An 18530-nucleotide genomic window follows, 5' to 3' on the forward strand; every position below is an offset into this window, starting at 1 on the left:
ATGACGCTTTATGTAAGGTGTACTTTAGAAGAAAGCTTGAATACGGAAATTATTTTTTTGAAGAATGTAGCTTTAGAACATCGAGTTACAAAGCAAACAGTTATTTGTTAGAAGATATTATATATAGATAATTAATATAAGATTTATTTACATACGAACTATGTAATACAAATATAATAAAATATAGTTTGAGTTATAACTTTTTTCGCGTATTGTTACAAATACTAATCGTAGTATATCTATTAAATGTTAAATATCTATTAAACTTCCCAGCGTTTATTTTTTACCTATTCAATACACCTATTCAATCTTGTGTATCTGACTTACCATCGAAAAATATTAATTCTTTTATAAAGTGTGTTTAAGCCATTTTCGTTTGTTAAATCTCTCTTAGTGGAAGTTACTCGATGAGGCAAAACCTTCATAGGTTTTAGCTCTTCCCTTGAGACTCGAGACACCGATGTTTAATTGTAACATAATTACCATAATCACCATAGAAAGTAACAGCAATAACGAAGGAATTACCTAGGCGGTTTCGCTGGTGGTTCCGATTTACTGCTCTCTACGTCGGAGAATGGCGCTTTCTTCAATGTGGTGATTATTCGAGGAGGCTTCGGTGGCCCCTGAACACTTCTGACTCTCATGGAAGACACTGGATTTTGTTGTTGCACTGCCTGTTCCTCCTTCTCCCTGCCGGCCAGACATCTGTGATCACTCGTTTTCACGCTCTGCTCTGGCATTCTCTCGAAATCACTGTCTTGCTGATCCCTGCTAGGAAGCTGGGGATTTGAGTGTTGCCTTTGCAACGTCGGATTCACGCGTCCTGTAGATCTTCCATAAACCTCCTCTAGTCCCTGTTCTGTCGACGACGTCGGTATGTCTGGTTGAGAATATCCAGCCGCAGATGGTCGCCTACGTAACAAATTACATCCAAATTTGGATTTTTCTATATTTTTCAATTTTATTATATTTTCTATTTTCTTTTAAATTACACGTATCTTTTAATCTAAATAGTCAAGTTACACTTTTATCTTGCACAAAACCATTGGTCTTTTTTCAAGTGCCTCAGTATAAAAAAACACATTCTCGTTATCTTGTTTCGCTGTTATAATATGCAATATATTTTATCACATTCAATATATTTTATATACATTATAATATATAATATATAATATAAAGAACACGTCATGCATGTGGCAATAGTATTTATAACAGCGAAAAGCACATCTTATTAGCAAAATTTTTGTTCGGACAATACGACGTTCAGAGAAAGGCTGCACTGTGTTCATAAAAAGTTTCTATAATATTAAGCGTTCAAATACTTTTGCGAGCAACTGTATCTCCCTCCTCAACCGTTATCTCCTCTAAAAGCAACTGTAACGAGAGTGTGCTTTTCAGGACAAGGTAGTAAATCACCGGGATCATTATAAAAAACAGCCATAAAAGTGAGAGAAGAAGAAAGAAAAGAAATACTACCTTGCTATCGTTGTAGCTGTGTACACATCCTCGTTACGATGTCCGACAGGTGGCTTCACGGACAGTCCGTTTACTCTGACGTCTTGCGAGCTCAGGAAAGGTTTAACAGGCAACGCGTAAATAGGGTCGCTATAAACGTTTCCTCCGGGGTTGCTTTCACTGACGATGGTCGACGCTAAGTTGCCACTGCTCCTGGTATGCTGTAGCCTCGTATAAATTGGCTGTGAATACGTTCTCGAGTGATGATGGCGGCGTTGATGCTGAATCGCTGGACCAACGCTACGTCCACTCGTTTGGACGTTCAACTGCGACTGAAACTGTGTTCTCTGATCTTCCGCTTCCTGGCGTCGGTTCGGTTGTAATTGCTGGCCACACAGGCTCGTTAAATTCGGATGCGAATGTGAATTTCGCGATTGAAGCTTGAAAAGCGCGCCCTTTGCAGGATGATGATGATGATAGTGGTGAACTTTTGGTATATGAACCTGTTGAGGTACTTCTTGAATTTGAAGATGTTGATGAGGTTGATATCGAGTTGGAGAACGTTGTTGACTTGGACGAGAAGGATTATACTGATTGGTAGAACGATATTGACGATCTTGTTGTTGATGAAGATTTTTGGCTTGACTGTGCATGGGTTGAAGAGGATCGGATTGCTGAGATGGTTGTTGATGATGGTGATGTTGGTGAGAGTAATTGGTCTGACGACGATTGTGCTCCGTAAGGTCTGAAGGGTTTCGAAGGGGAGCAACAGGGTTTAGGTGTTGATATGTGATGCGTTTACGAGCTGTGTATTGAGGCGACTTGACCACCTCACGATACATATCCATTACGATATGGGTGAAAGGCTTCGACTGTAAACGAGTGCGGCAGTATTCGGAGATCACCTGAAAAAGATAAAAGAATAAATATAGTTAGGATAATCAGTGTCAGTTCTATACAAAGAAAGACTAGTCGGGTTAGATTGAACCACTAATGAATTGCCAAATATTATTTTTTTTTTCTTCATAAGATTTTGAGTTTTAAAGGACGACAAGTGTTTTTCTGTGTAGTAAATTGTAGGATTGATAATTGTTTCTAAGGTATAACAAAAACACATATAGAAAGAAATATCAGAAATCAAGTCTGATGTTTCTAGTGTTAAGTTGTGCCTTTTTTGTCAAACTCAATCATAGTACATAGGTAATGTTCAATTCTCAATGAACAAATGACTTTATTTATAATATATAGCTAATGATTGAATTTATTGCAAAAATGTAGCACATGCATATATACAGTAAAAGAAGATGACATAAAATATAGTGCCACATCATAGCATTATTTATCAAACGTCCAGGTGGACAAATTATAAAGTACAAATTAAATAAATAGAAAGAAGGGACAAACATAGGATCACACATGCACAATACTGTAATCTTTGTGTCTATCTTTCAATTTATAGAAGACAGAATAGAAAGTCATACAAAAATGAGAAAAAATCTACGGACCTGAGGAAGACTTCCTTGGACAGGATCTCAGGAAAATTAAAATGAATCAACCTTCTTCCAAAATATTCTAAATCATCTTAGATCTCTAAACTGTGTCATCATGTGTGAATCATGAAATGCATGGAACGAAGTTTATTGATCAAGGCTCGCTACTATCATTCGCTATCACAAGGTGAAACTCAGGTAAATGGAACTAGTTAGAAATTCACAACTGGGACAAAACTATTGGATCAGATGCTCTAATAGGTTTCGAAGTTGTCGCAAAACGATACTATTAGGTACGTCTCTCAGTCTCACGGTCTTAATGAAATTGCACACGCGTGTTTACCGTGTTGCACGAGTATCCTGATTATGATACGATTTCGAAATTGCCGCCACTCTGCCAGACAATCTACTAGTTTTAGGGGAACAATGGCCTCAAGAAATTCCGTAGAATCGGTGAGCCATGATATCAACGGGGAAGCGGTTCGCAAGTCCGACCTATTATCGCTTCATTGTACTCCTATTCTGCGACGACAAAAGCCAACTCTTGGATACGTGGCTGTCTATGGAAGACAATGCCCCGGAAAGACGGTGCCGAAAGGGGCTTCTTTGTATTTTTTCGTGCGTTTATCCGCAGTTCTTGACCCATCGAAAGCGGTTTTGCGTTTAGGTTTTCTTAGTATTATTTTAAACTGAATGGTACGAAGAGTAAATATTCAACCGTTTAACAGTATAACGAGATGACAAATATTTCAGAATAAACAATTCAGAGAATAATTGTTCTCTGCTTTCAAGATTTCCTGCGTCAGATATAGAAAATATACATTTTCAATCTCTTATAGGAAATAAATGTCCATAATTATAATTTTAAAAATATTCATTTTAAAACGTTGCTCGTCATTAGATTCAATTAGAATCAAACATACTATAAACATTTATTATCCAAGTTATAGTACCACGCCAGAATAATTTACTTATAATTCTCAATGAGAATTGGCTGTAAAATTCTACCAAATAAAAAATAAAAAAATAAATGTTGCTCGTACAATACTGTATAATTTGACGTTTTAGCCGAGTTTTTCTCGGGTTACGCTTTTAAAGAATTAATAACAATTATGTGCGATATTTAAAACCGCTTCTAATTCATTGCAATGCCCGTTGCGATTGTAAATAGTCAATTAAGAAGATTTAAGCGTTATTATTGCTTGTCGATACCAAAACCTTCGTTAAAATACCTTGATTCCTGTAGAAACTATTTATAAAAACAGAAAATATTGCGTCCTATTTAGTTCTCACATGAACCGTCCAAGTACCCAACAAAAAAGAATGTCCTTCTTAAAATCAAATTAGTTCACCTGATTATCAATTCCAGTTAATTCTTTAACGAAATATATTTTCCAAATCCAAAAACGTAATAACATATGCGACTTTGAATTTTGCAATAATCTATTACGGAGGCTCAGTTTTCCAAGTTACAAATGTGCTAGATTGTTTCCATCGCATACATTTTTTCTCCTGGATCGCAAAGATCAATCTTTCTTGGTAATTTGAACCGCGAGGTCGATCGAGTCCTCCGAGCGGATGATTCATCGCCAGCCGAGGAATCCTCGTTGAAATTAGTGGCGGCGGGTTAAGTTCGCGCCCCTATGTGCCTCAGGATTTCATCAATTTCGCGGTCTATTCAGGTGCAAACAATGAATTACGGTCAGCTGAACGAATGGCTTTATTAAAAATGGCTAGCTTCCACGGAAACGGCAGCGTTAATCTATTGTCCATTCGAGACGATTTATTTTTACCCTTTTAACAACAGACTAAGCGGTTGGCACGACCGTTTTCGCCGTTTTTGAATTACTGATTCAAAGTACTTGAAGAAATTTATAGCGAGTGTTTTATACAAGACGAGGACGTTATAAAACTAATGAAAAATGCTTTAACTTTTTATCCTTTGATATACATAGTATTGAATTATAGTCAGTTTTATATTCGACTAGTAGTTGATGATACATTGAGATTAAACGATTGAATGAATGACTGACTAATTAAAAATAAAAATCGAGATTAATGGTGAACTGTTCCCGTACAATGTTACAGGAACAGGATAGGGATTTTGAGGAACATTTAAGAAAATTGTATGGTACGAGAATCTAAGGTTGGCACTCAGACTGTATTCATTTGCATATGATGACTAAAAAGAAAACACCCCATTGACCTCACAAAAGAAATAAAATATTCAAACTGGAAGATGGTATTCCGCTGGGGGTAGCCATCCACAAGTTATTTAACAATTAAGTTAGAAAAATTTACCAAATATCCAGCTGGACAAATTGTAAAATACAAACTAAATAATAAAAAAGAAAAAAAAAAAAATTGCACATGAGTCTCTCACACCAATCTCATATTATCCAGATACATAGTTAGTATTCAAGGTTTGAAAAAAGAAATCATATTTTCATAAATTTATTGATCGTAAGGAGATACCGTCAATAATTGTAAATTCGAAGGAACATTTTTGTAAATTATGTTTGTAATTGTCGTTCCTCTATACATTTGAATTTATAAAATTGATCATCGTGGTATTTTGAGCTACGCATACGATCTTTGAATTGGAGCACTCAAGAATATTTTTACGCTTTTAGATAAGAATTATATGCATTGTAAAATACCTCCATTTGAGTATTTGCATATTATTCGAGGATAAAAGTGGCTGTAATTCAAAAGGAAAGCCAAATAGGACACATATTTAGTTTTTGTTTATTTCGTTTTTATATGAACCTTTTTATGTTTCTTATTTATTTCGGAAATAGGTGCTACATGTAATGAAACAGTGTGTGCAATAGGGACAAGATATATCTCTAGAAGGATTGCGGAAAGACGAAAATGTCATAAAATGGAATTAAATGGTCTTATAATTTGAGGCTATATACATGTCTTCCTATATAATCTAAATGTAGGTTTATACACGGTAGAATTAGAAAGTACAGTTAAGTTTCTAAAGTAGATTCTCATATATTAGAAGATAAATAATTTACAACATACTAAACATAATATTTATTAACTATTTAGTATTTTAAACTGTTAGAACACAATGTATATTTTAACATCAATATAACATTTTATGAAACTGAAACTAAAAAAATATTTAAGATTTCATTACAGATCGTCATAAATAATCAAGATACTTATCTTTTATATTTTTCAAAACGTAAATTTAATACTTGGAGAAGGTTAAAAACATCCTTTTATCTACCTAAGCAATCTTTCTATGCATAAATTAAATTATACAAAATACCATGAAGAAAAGCAAAACTACGTGAAGAAGCTATAACAACTTGCTTTTAATAATTTCCAAACTCGATCATTCTTATAAATTTATTTTATATTAATAACGAAACTAGTTGGTAGAATTACTTTGGAAACGCTATATATAGTCGAAGTTGTATTTGAACATGCGCGTTTCACGCGCGCAAAACCAAATGGTCGAATTCAATTATTTTCTTCAAAACGAAAGGTCATAGATTACTGAAATTCCCCACACCATCATAGAATAGCTAGGTGCTAGGTATTAAGCTGGTAGAGTCGGCTCGACCCACTCGCCTCCTCCACTATGTTCGCGCGACATATAATTGAATTAAAGCTGCCCTCGAATGTCCGCCTTCGCAAGCGCTCAAGTGCTCTTTGCGATCGCAGAGAGTTCGCCATATACCGATCGACGGATCGCCCTGGCCTTCACGGCTCCGATATTAATGAAATTTGTATCGGCAATGCGCGATGATAGCAGTCAGACGCGATCGACCTAATTGCATAATCTGTAACCCTTTGCGATGACGCCATTCGATCGAGTAGCTTTTCACATAGTTAGATAAGATTAAAACGAAATTAACGAGGACAGAGGTAAAATTGAAGAAAGAGATGTACGAATAGTTGCAGGTAATTAAGCAGGATCTTTTGCTGGAGAAAATTGAAAACGATTTAGGTATATGTACTAGCCAAGTTGTGAGAATAAAAATTAACTGCTAAAGGCTGTTATGGGTGAAACTTCGCGCAATGTTATTTCTAACAATTTAAAGAACTAAAGAATGTAATGTAATGTAAAAATCTCTGTTTGAAGAACTTTCTATTAGTTCCGATGGCTTGGGATAGCTTTCACGAGATACGTTCTTTAGATATCATGATACGTTTCGAATATCGTTTTCAAACAGTAGAATAAAGCAGAGTGTTTTCTTTTTTTTTTTTTTTTTTAGAAGACTTAAGGTAATAATAACAATAAATAAATAATTAAAGGAACGATTAAGGAGCAAAATTAATCTACTTTACCAATTTCATATTTACCACTTCATGACAGATTTATAGAATCAATTTAGATGAAATTAAATTAATTTCGTAACACAACGTTCAAATTCAATGTTCGATAAGCTGAATATTGTTGTAATATCAATCTGTGAGATGTTCATATTTTATTTTAATAACGTTTGATTGTTAGGTACATGTTACTATGATTTCTAAATATCTATTAATTTGTTATCGATTTTCAAATAACTCTGACACATTGTGTTATTATATTATATAAATAACAAGTATCGTTGATTTTTGACTAAATCAAATTAATAGAATTAATAAAAAAATAAGTTTACAAACAGAATGCAATAGTAAAAATTATAAATCATTTACGTAGAAGGTATAATCCATCTGTTGGTAAACACAATAATTGTCCTGTTCTCATTGATACACGTTACCCCATACACGTAGTGTCAACAAATAAATGGTTTGTTCACTTAATTATAACTACGTGTTTGATCGTAATTATTGTATTGTTCCTAGGCAAAATATTTATCTTAATTAATACTGAACTATACTATAATGGTATTACGCAAACACTATTTAAAGTTATTTTAATTACATATCTCGATAGTGTATTTGTTTATAGATGTAATACGAGATGGGTAGAATTTAACGGGTTTTCAAATATTTGACATCGATAAACGAAATAACATACACAGAACGTAATATATAGAAATGTTTATTTCCAATTAAAGGTGAACGAACCTTGTATTATAACAAATATTTTCAAAGTAAGTCAATATTTTTGTGTAAATAATAAAATCGATAATATAGTCTCTGTTCCAAAAAGAAAAAAAAAAAAAATAACATTAAAGATCGCGATAAAATTAGAATGTATCATTCACTTGGAATTTCTCATTTTCTAAAAAAATAAAAAATTAGACTTTTTATGTTTGAATATTTTATTTGTAAGACTCAAATTATAGTTTCCAAAATGGATTAGAATAAGATATAGGACACAGCACAAGAGATTAAAAACAAAGAAAGTTCTCACTCTTTAAAAAAAGATTTATCATCTCGCTCGTTATACCACTGATTCATTTATCAAAACTCAAGGACGCTCGAAACTTTCCGCCTCGTGTTTCGCGAAACTACCCCGTTGCATCCCAGATAAGCTTCGCCCAGCGTATACCGCAGAATCCTTCTTCTTTGCATAAAATTATGCAAACAGTACAAATCGCCCTACGTGCGTTTCACGATTCGTCCAAACGGACAAACAAGAACCTCGAGTCGAAGTTTCGGCTGGATAGGATAACCGGTGAATTTCAATAACACCGGACCCCCCTGCGTTTTATAGCTACGAGATTGCATTGTTATTCTCGCTGCCAGCCATTTTCCTCTTGTTTGTAACGCGCGTATGCATGCATCCGATTCAACTCCGATGCAGCTGCTTCTTCAGCCACGTTCGCGATTCACAACGTCTCGCCCGTTGCTCTTGGCCATGACACGAAAATTAATTTTCGACCTTACAAAAACCGCGAATAAATCGCATTCGTAATTATGATGTGTCCCCTGAATCACGTTGCACGACAAAACCTGGTATAATGGATCGTGTATTCACAGTGAGACGTGACTCAGTGACAGAGTTAAGCGATCTTGCGTATACTGTGGCCGAGGAAAATAATTTGTACACTATTGCATCTATTACTGTATTTATATGATAACTAGTTAGATACAACTGCAATAAGTTTCGTATCATTTAGCAGTAAGTATTATTAAATACGTGTCTTTTTTCTAGAATATTATTATTTTTTTCAACCCCATGTCAGAAAAATAAATGATATTGTATATAGTAGAAACTATACACTTTTACACAACTATACAAATTTCATAATTGTATTTAGAAAGAGTTATCAGATACGTAGAAAGTAAAAAAGAAACGTTTCTTTTTATTCCTTTGGCTATGTTACATCAGTTTTCATACGAAGGCAAACTCACTTTTCATACGAAAGGATTTAAGAAACGAGGATGCAAGCTGTTGATCTTCGCAAAAGATCTCGAGTACGGGAAAGAAAAGAGGAAAGCAAAAAACAATTTCAGCTAGATTTACAGACTTACGTCTAGCAGATTCATCAAGGAAGCTCGTCTTCGTGGATCGGGTTCCGTCATGGCGGCTAAAACGGACTGAAGTGCCGACGAGGGTGAAACGGAAACCGTTCCTGTCAGTGCAGCGACTCTCGGGGTCGTGTCCAATAATGCCCTTCCCAGCGAGTACATCCACATCTGAAAGCACCGGAATTTCATGTGAAGCTTACCTCGTAATGCTGTTCAAGAGATAAAAGGAGAAAACTGAATATTATACAGTTTTGCAGGTTACACCAGGCTAAGCTAGATAAAGTCTGGCAACTAAATAGTTTTGAAAATGTATGTGACTGATATCAGAAAATAATTTCAACTTTCAAACGGAGAATATGTAAATCTGGAAGCACATAATGACTTTAATAGCCATAGTCATTTACAAATTCATCTAACATTTCTTATACTTAAATAATTAAAAGTATAGATAAAGAAAGTAGAGTTTTGGTCAATTTAATCCTTTAACAAGAACTCTGTTCTCTTTGGTTAAAGTATCCCATCTATCGTTTCGAAACTGAAAAAAAAGCAGTTTTATCATCCTCTTTACTTCGTTTCGCACAATCTAAAATATTTGGACATTATTTTGCAACAGTCTGTATAACTTTATTTCAAAGATTCCGAAGAAACCTGAAACTTCAAGTATTGCAACATATTGCGAAATATGATAAAATGCTGACTATGCTATTTCAACTGTATAATAACTATAAAATTCACTGTTTGAAAAACTGTTGCCAAAATATTCCCCTCTAGTATCTTGTCGTAAAAGAGGCATCAAATTTTATTCTTCGTGAAAATGATCATGGAACTGAGATAAGAGGATGATCGTAAAACACAAGAGCGATTTCTATCTGCGAAAAACAGAATTCGCAGCCCATGTTGCATCTTTTGTAACACGCACGTAATCAACGTTGGATATTCCACGCGCACAGATTCCCATAAACATGGTATACAGCGAGGGTGATATTGGTATAGATCTGTACTTTTCGTCGTCCTCGCGATGAAATTGCAAGAAATTGCGAATTCGTTTCCATGTGATAACGAACTGGATTCATCGTTTCTACCGATATGAAATGCTTAATTTCGTCATGCTTGACCTCGCGTATTTTTAATTACTTTTGACTTGATAAGACTATCAGATTATCAGAGATCCTGTTTTTTGTCAGATTTCTGTAAGATTAAATAAGGGATAATCTTTGACAGTAAAAGGTTCTTGAGGGAAAAGAGGTTTAGGATGGGATTAAATCGCTTGGGAAAATATACTGATCAATAGACTGCGCGTATTTTCGCAACTAGAATCAAACAAACGATAAACATTTATTAAACATGACATAGAATCACGGCAGAATAATTTACTTATAATTCTCAATGAGAATTTTTATAATTCTATATTTTTAGGAACACAAACGCAGAGATAAAAATTGATATAATAGGATTTTGATTATCCGAAGTAATTAATTACAGGAGAACCAGGCAATTAAATTTTCTCGATAATTAAACGTAAATTTGGACTGCATTTTATATGGAGAGTGATAATTTACTGCACTTATACGTCTGTACAAGTCATATTCTTTTTGGTTTTCTAATCTAGCTTCGCAGACTTTCTGGACTGACAAATTACAAATTTTTTGTGTAAATGAATAGTTCCCCAGGGTTATTTTCTTTTGTCCTTCGTACCATTTGTTCAATTTTTTTTTATTGCTATGAATATTTCTAATTGCATTATACTTATTATATTGAGTACTGTTTACAGAAAAGAAATTAATTCTGTCAATGATTTCTTCATCACTTGTATATCCTTTTACTTAAAATTCTGTATGAGAATTGATTGTAAATAATCTACAAAATAAAAAAAAAAAAAAAAAGAAAAATACTTGTACATCCAATGATGAACTGAGAACTATAAATCGAGTGAAGAATATATATACAAGGAGTATGATAATCAAACGTTTGAATGTAAAAAGAAATAGGTATTATATACTTTATATATTAAATATGTATTACAGGAAGATTTTTTACTTTACTTTAAATATTTTAGATTGTGCTCTTCATATACAGATATGTATATGCGAATAGGATAGAGATTGCACTATAGCTTGAAATTCTGTTAAAGTCTATGAAAAGAATGTGTTACCATATGTTTCCAAAGTAGAGAATGTTTCTCTTGTATACCACATTAGTATGTTCTTTTATGGAAAGTTCACTGGACAAACACAAAGTTGCCTAGTGCTAACTATTGAAAAGATCACGTGCAAGGAAAGTTGTTTTGGGATGAGAGACAGTTTACGCAGCGTGACTGATTTTAACCCTTTGCACTCGACGACCATTTCAGTCAGGTGGAGCAACAATTCGAAATGATTTTGCGCCTATGTGACGAATGTTTTGTAGGTAACATGAAATGACATTATACAAAAATTAACTTTAAAAACGTTATATTCTAATAATCTGTATATATTTACATCTTTGAACATATCGTTTTTTAATATTTTTTCTGTATACTTTTTTTGTATGATAATCTGCCAAGATGCATCCATGGCTTGTCAGCACAAGTTTTTAGTATAAATTTAATTATAATTGTATAATGTATAATAAAATATTAATTGTTTATTATGAATATTATTATACATTAATTTAATTTTAATTAATAATTTATAAAAAATGTATTTAAATTAATTGATAATGTAAATATATGTAGTAATTTTATTTTAATTATATTAAAATAATTGTATTACAAAAATATTGTATTGTATTTTTGAGGGGGTTTATAGTTTATTTTTGTAGCAATAGTTTTAATTGTAACTGCATAATTTATAATAATATATTAATTGAATATTATGAATATTATTCAATAATAAATTGTTTCGTGTCTTTTTTCTGCTTTGTTTCGGTAAGAACACACCTTACAATTCCCTTCTGTTCCTGTTAAAATTACATGGAACTGTTCATTTAATCGAATTTCATCACAATTAGCAGTCGACATCGAAACTCGGTCTCGTGGATGTCGAAAATCTCCTCTCAATTGGTCTACTAAAGTTTTTATAAATCGCAAATGGTTAAGTGGCCTTTCGTTTTTTTACTGATCTGTATAGAATATATGAATTAATTAAACAAATATTCATTCCCCAGAAAAATAACTAACTCATAAAGCAGTATGTCGAGCCATACTGATCAGCCCGATCAATGCCGTCTATGAACTTGATGTAATTTATAATTGCAATAGGTTTTTTGACGACAGTTCGAGTCCCATGGCGAAGAGTTCTTTCCACGGTACTCATTTTTGCATTATGCCAATTTGTCAATAATGTGACGATCCTCTCATCCTTCCACGCTAGAATCAAATTACTATTCCTGCGATAAGCTATCATCGGTATTTTTGTCAGATTTGATTTTCTTATCCCATCTGGCAACTCTTTTCGATTTTTCAATATCGTGCCGGTCAAATGACATTTTAATTTATGTAATTCGGTAGCCAAAATGTAACTGGTGTAATAACGATCTGTCCTCGAGCACCGGTTAGTTTATTCAATAACATTTTGTACAGGTGCAATGGAATTCTAATGAATACTGGAAGGTTCGGTCTTATCAATGTTCGTGTTGTAAGGCTGCCATAATAAGGCAGAATTGCGCAGATATAACCCGTATTAGAATCTGCTAATGTGTAGATTCGAATACCCCATTTTCTTGGTATTTTCGGGTTATACTCGATAAACGAAATTCGACCTTCGTCGTCGAGAGTCGTTTCTCGAGTGCAAAGTTTGAAGTTGCATACAAAGAGCAGGATAACTGAGGAAACTATACAAGTGCGGTAAAACTATCCGAGAGACCTTCAGCTGCAGCTGTATCATCTGGCACTTGAACACACTACACAGTAAAAATGAACAGGGAGAGAAATAAAAAAGATATAAACAATTGCCCTTAAAAGATAAGACTTGCAGTGGGTAGGAAATACTCCTTTTTTTGTACTTTCTATCCTGTTTATGTTAAACGCAAGCTTCATATCTATGACAAAGCACATGTTACTTTTAAATCGCATTTATGAAATTATTTAATGTAACAATGTAAAAAATGTCTCAGATAAATTAAAAATGCTATCAAATAGAAAAGAGAGACTTAAAAAAAAAAAAAACATTCCATTGACCTCACTAAAGAAATAAAAGAGACAAACTCGAAGATGATATCCCGCTGGGGGTAGCCATCCACGTGTTATTTAGCAATAAAGCTAGAAAAATTTACCGAATGTCCAGCTGAACAAATTGTAAAGTACAAATTAAATAATAAAAAAATAAAAAATGAAAAAAATCTAGAAAAATCTTTTACAATCTTCACACGAGATACAAACCTTCAACGATTAATCCACCTAATACAACAATGGTGAACTATGAATCATCCTACAATATAAAATTATATAATATCCATATTTACATTTCATATAAACATTAAACATATATTTCGTATATTTCATTATACATATTAAATAATCATATTATATACTATCTTGATAATACATAATTATGATATTATATTATTAATATTCCTCATACTGTTTTTTCTTTCATTTAATCTTATTTAATCTTAATCGATTTAATCTGATTGGACTTTTTGTTGTATCTCACAACGAAAAGAAAAAAGATGTTCTTTCTTTCCAATAATAAAAAAACAATAATAGAAAAACAAGGATAAATTGGTCAAACGTAATATCGCGAAGGAGCGTCAAGGTTTCAATCTCACGACAGTCCGCAATTAACGCAATCAGCCAATTTCACGTGCACTTTATTCGCGTAATTAACGAGCCGATCGTTAAATCCTTTTTCTTCCGCTGCGTCGCTTAACTAAATACGCCCGCGTCTCTCGACGCCTCTGTATCTTTTTCCTTTGCTTCTTTTCCCACCCTCTACCTCCCTCTTTCCCGGTATTCTTTCCTTTCCTGTCTGCTACTGGACAGAAGTCCGTTGTTTCAGCTAGCCGGTATTTATCTCGTGCAGATTAAAGGGAAAATAAACGGCGGGTACAATAAATAAACTTCGAGCGTCTCTACATTCTCATCCGTATACAGGGTGTCTTTGTTGGTCGCGTTGGTTGATAGCTCGTACCGACAGAGGAATGTTCCTTCTCGTGTAAAAACATATTGGAAATGTGAACTAAAATAAAATTCTTCCATGTGACGTTCTGATGTAGAGTAATGTTTTCCAACCTTTTTCGAGACAGGATAGTTTAATATTTTCTCTCTATTTTTACCCTCTTTTGTAGCACTATATTATAGGTAAATATAAGATCGTTTTTATTATAATCAAACAATGTACGATATTTTCTTCTTTCTTAATATTTGCACAAAAAAGCATTTACGAATTGTGTAAAGAAAATTTTCTATTCGTCAAAAGTGAATTAAGATTTGCTCTAGTGAAAGTTTAAGAAATTGCTGAAGACTCGTTGAGACAAATAATCCAAATAATATGGAATATTTAACACGTGCGAACATTTTCCATATTTTTTAATCCTCTGTGGTTTAAACTAGGTCGTTGGCACTTTAAAAGAAATTTCACCCTTGACTTTTTTTTCGAAAAGTGCCTTCATTGAAAAATGTTCTAAATATTTTTCATTTAACCAATGATTGTATGATATAACACGGGTTATACAGATTATAAATATAATGTAGTAGATGTTGATAATCATTCCATAATTTTTGAAATGTACCGAATGTTTGAGTTTTGCTACGAAGGATTAGGTACCATTTCACCACAACGCACCTTGAGTCATTTTTATTTAATTATGAAATATGTACAAACAGTACATTATTTGAACTATTAATACAATATTACACTGTAACGACATGGAAATAATTAAACGTAAAAAATCTTACTGGTGTAATTTCGTATAGAAATAATTACTACCGAAAATAATTCTGGCAATCCGCTAGAAAACGTTCCACAACCCTCCTGACGAACATCAGCTTCCCCAAAATGGGAATCCGAGCTATAAAAAAAGAGAAACGTAGTTCGAGAAGAACGAGTATACCAAATGTTTCACTTGGAATATGTAGCAATCTTCTAATAAATAAAATTTCGTTTTTGCTTTATTTTGTATTTTCTATTTCTTTTTGCACGAGGAACCACATTCTTTCTGATTGTACTACAATTATTGAGGTAGACCGTATAACTGCTCTTTTTTACGTGGGATATAGTCTTGATTGGAGATTTTTTAGCACGAAACTGTTGCAATAAAATCAATGAAACTCGAGCTGGCTGTTTTCGTAAAAGAGAAACGGTGTTGTTAACAGGAAAATCATGCTAGTGGAAAATTATACGTATATCATCATCAGAAATCGTAGTATCAATATGAATGAATGGTGGAGAACGTATTAAAAACCATTGGATGAGAAAAGTAACACAAAATCCTTAATCCGGTAAATAATCCGTGATCTACAATTAAAATTAAGAATATAAATTAATAAATAGTTCATGTATATAATTAATCATGGAAAAGATGTTTTCTATCAACGTTACATTGAAAACTTACTTACGTAACGAGAATTATAACTCTAATGAATTAATTATTAATAATTCTCAGACTAATTAAAAATTAAAGTTATGTAAATTTAATACAATCAGAAAGCTACACAACCTTATTAATAATTATCGAACAACAGATTTGTTTGATTCAATGTTCAGTTCAATTTCCCTTTGGGCAGTTATGTATCAAAATAAATGTATATTATGCTTTAAACAATATACATCATGCTACATACATTATATAATAATTAATAATGAACAATATATTTATCGTTCCTTATATATGTTGAGAAATTTATATTTACAGAAGAATGAATCTGTTTTGACTGATAGCTAAGTTTTAATTAAATGAAATCGAAATTATAATTAAAGTAGGTATATGACATTATATACATGTTAATGGAAAAAAAATATTGGCAAGAAAATAATCCACGAGGAAAGTAAATTACGCTAGAATAAATTACGGAAAATAAAATACGCTAAAAAAGCTACGCTATTTGTTAATAGAGTATTCTACCAGAGTAAGGCTACTAGAATACTCTTGTTGTATAATAACATAGATTAAATTTACTGTGCTTTTTCGACACGCGCTCTTTCAACAGAGCTTTAATTGCATTTTCGTTTTTTTACGCACCTCAAATACCGAGTTTAGCAATTTAATACACGTCACGATCCCTGATCCAATGCTTTACGAGCAAATAAAATGTTTTATACCAAGCAGAAACTCAGCTAACGGATAGAATTTGCTTAAATAACAATATTGAAGAGACACAAAAAAGTATATATATATAAAGAGGAGAAAAGTTATTACAATACAGTTTCCTTCTTTTTAATACGAAATAAAAAAATAATTGCTTTATATACGCGGGTTAGCCGCGAAAATACAACCAAGTATTAAACGAACTTTAAATCGTTCGTGTTTACGTAACATTTTTTTATTTTGTTAGACCCATAGAATATATATATATAAAATTTGTCTCTCAGATTCTCGGACACACTGTATAACTGTATTAAAACAAAATTTCATAAAATTTCATTTGTCGAAATCTGCGATTATCCACGGTATTCCATCACGCTCCTAAAACGCGAATATTTCATATAACATTATCCACACGTGTGATTTTAATTGGTGGTAATAATAATTATTTTAGCTAGGTTCTATGTCACGATATTTTCCGATATATATCTCCGTTGCCATTGAATTCGATCAAATTGATAAAATCCTTGAACCGCCTGCATCCCTCGGTTCCTCGTCAAATTAAATATTTCACGCGCTCGCGCCTATACATCACGGCTGCGCGTGAAACCGCGAATGCGGGCGAAAAGAAAGAAGACACACCGCTAATTTCCCGATAAACAATTTGCACGCTGATTCGTTCGTCGGGATTCGTCTGTGTTTGCATCAGTTTCCAGTGTTTCGCGTTCTACGACAAAATTTCGTATGATACTGGAATTGTAGGTGAAAGGGCATTTACACTTTGGCTACGATTAATTATCGGTTGGCGCGAATTACGACCGTGTTTGTTTCATTTCGAATGAAACGCGGCCTATTCACGGAAAAATGTCCGGTGAAGAAATTCAAAGCACGATTTAAGTGACACGAGCAAGAGAAAATTGGACCGCGTGAATGGAGCTTAATTACGACATTTTAAGAACTTTGCTTGACACGCGACGTGTGTCTCTGTTGAAAGACGTTACGCTTAAATGGCTAATTAATTTCATTAATTATGTATTACATAGCGGTGTAATATCGTTCTGTCATCTTTTTAAGTAGATATGGGAAATTTGTACTACTTGCATATTGCATTAACAAAAATTAAGAAATTGATTAATCAGACAATATAAGAATTTACGTAATGTTAGATGAACAAAAAAAAAAAAAAAAAAAATAACGATAATGTACAATTAAATTAATGTTACAATTAAATTAATTATATAAATTAAATATTGAAACCAGTTATTTGACCTGTTGAGTCATATTTTCTATCTTTTTTTAGAAGAATAATTTTAATAGTTAATATATTGCGAACTAGTTTATGATTTGATTTTTGGATTACATACGCTACATTGACTAACAAACATCTAAACTAATATTGTTTCTTATAAAATATTGCGTATTTGTCGAAATTACATCTTTGAATCTACCAGAATAGTTCCTTCTTTAATTATCTTATATTAATATATTTTTTCTTATAGCTACTATATTTCTTTTAAAAGATGAGAAAATATAGTTTTCACTTGTAGGTACAATTTTTTAATTTTTCTGATATGTATGTAAATAGGTACTTTCTAATTTTTAATATGATAATTATTTTGGAATAATTATTTATTAATGCATTAGATATATAAATGTTATATTGAGGTAATTCATTACATTATTCTAATAGACACAAAATTTATCCTCGAAATATTTTATTATTTAGCTACCAAATAAAGTAATTGATCCTAGTTCCGTCATGTCAATTGCATTAGAAATATAAACTTCTTTATTTGAAATGAGAGCGTTACTGTACCCTAGCGTTGTAAAATAATTTGCATCTACTGTTTATGAGTAAAATAAATACAAATAGTATCTAACATCTAACAACTAAGAGTATTCAACATTTTCAATTATTTTATTTAAAGGTATCAATTAAAGTGAGAAATTATTTTCAGACGATTTACCTAATTT

General features: G+C 32.6%; 1 protein-coding gene across 3 annotated transcripts in view; it reads right to left on the minus strand.

The window, feature by feature from the left end:
• LOC139990357 (uncharacterized) overlaps positions 1-18530 on the minus strand; it is a 111146-nt gene that overhangs the window by 15234 nt on the left and 77382 nt on the right. For all 3 annotated transcript variants that reach the window (XM_072009570.1, XM_072009568.1, XM_072009567.1), the window contains 3 exons: positions 9339-9503; positions 1477-2360; positions 526-912 (listed from right to left, as the gene is read on the minus strand). In XM_072009570.1, coding sequence (XP_071865671.1) covers positions 526-912; positions 1477-2360; positions 9339-9503 — 1436 coding nt within the window. The remainder of the gene's footprint in view (positions 1-525; positions 913-1476; positions 2361-9338; positions 9504-18530) is intronic.

The sequence above is a fragment of the Bombus fervidus genome, chromosome 8 (assembly GCF_041682495.2).
Source record: "Bombus fervidus isolate BK054 chromosome 8, iyBomFerv1, whole genome shotgun sequence".
In the NCBI taxonomy this organism is placed as follows: Eukaryota; Metazoa; Arthropoda; class Insecta; order Hymenoptera; family Apidae; genus Bombus; species Bombus fervidus.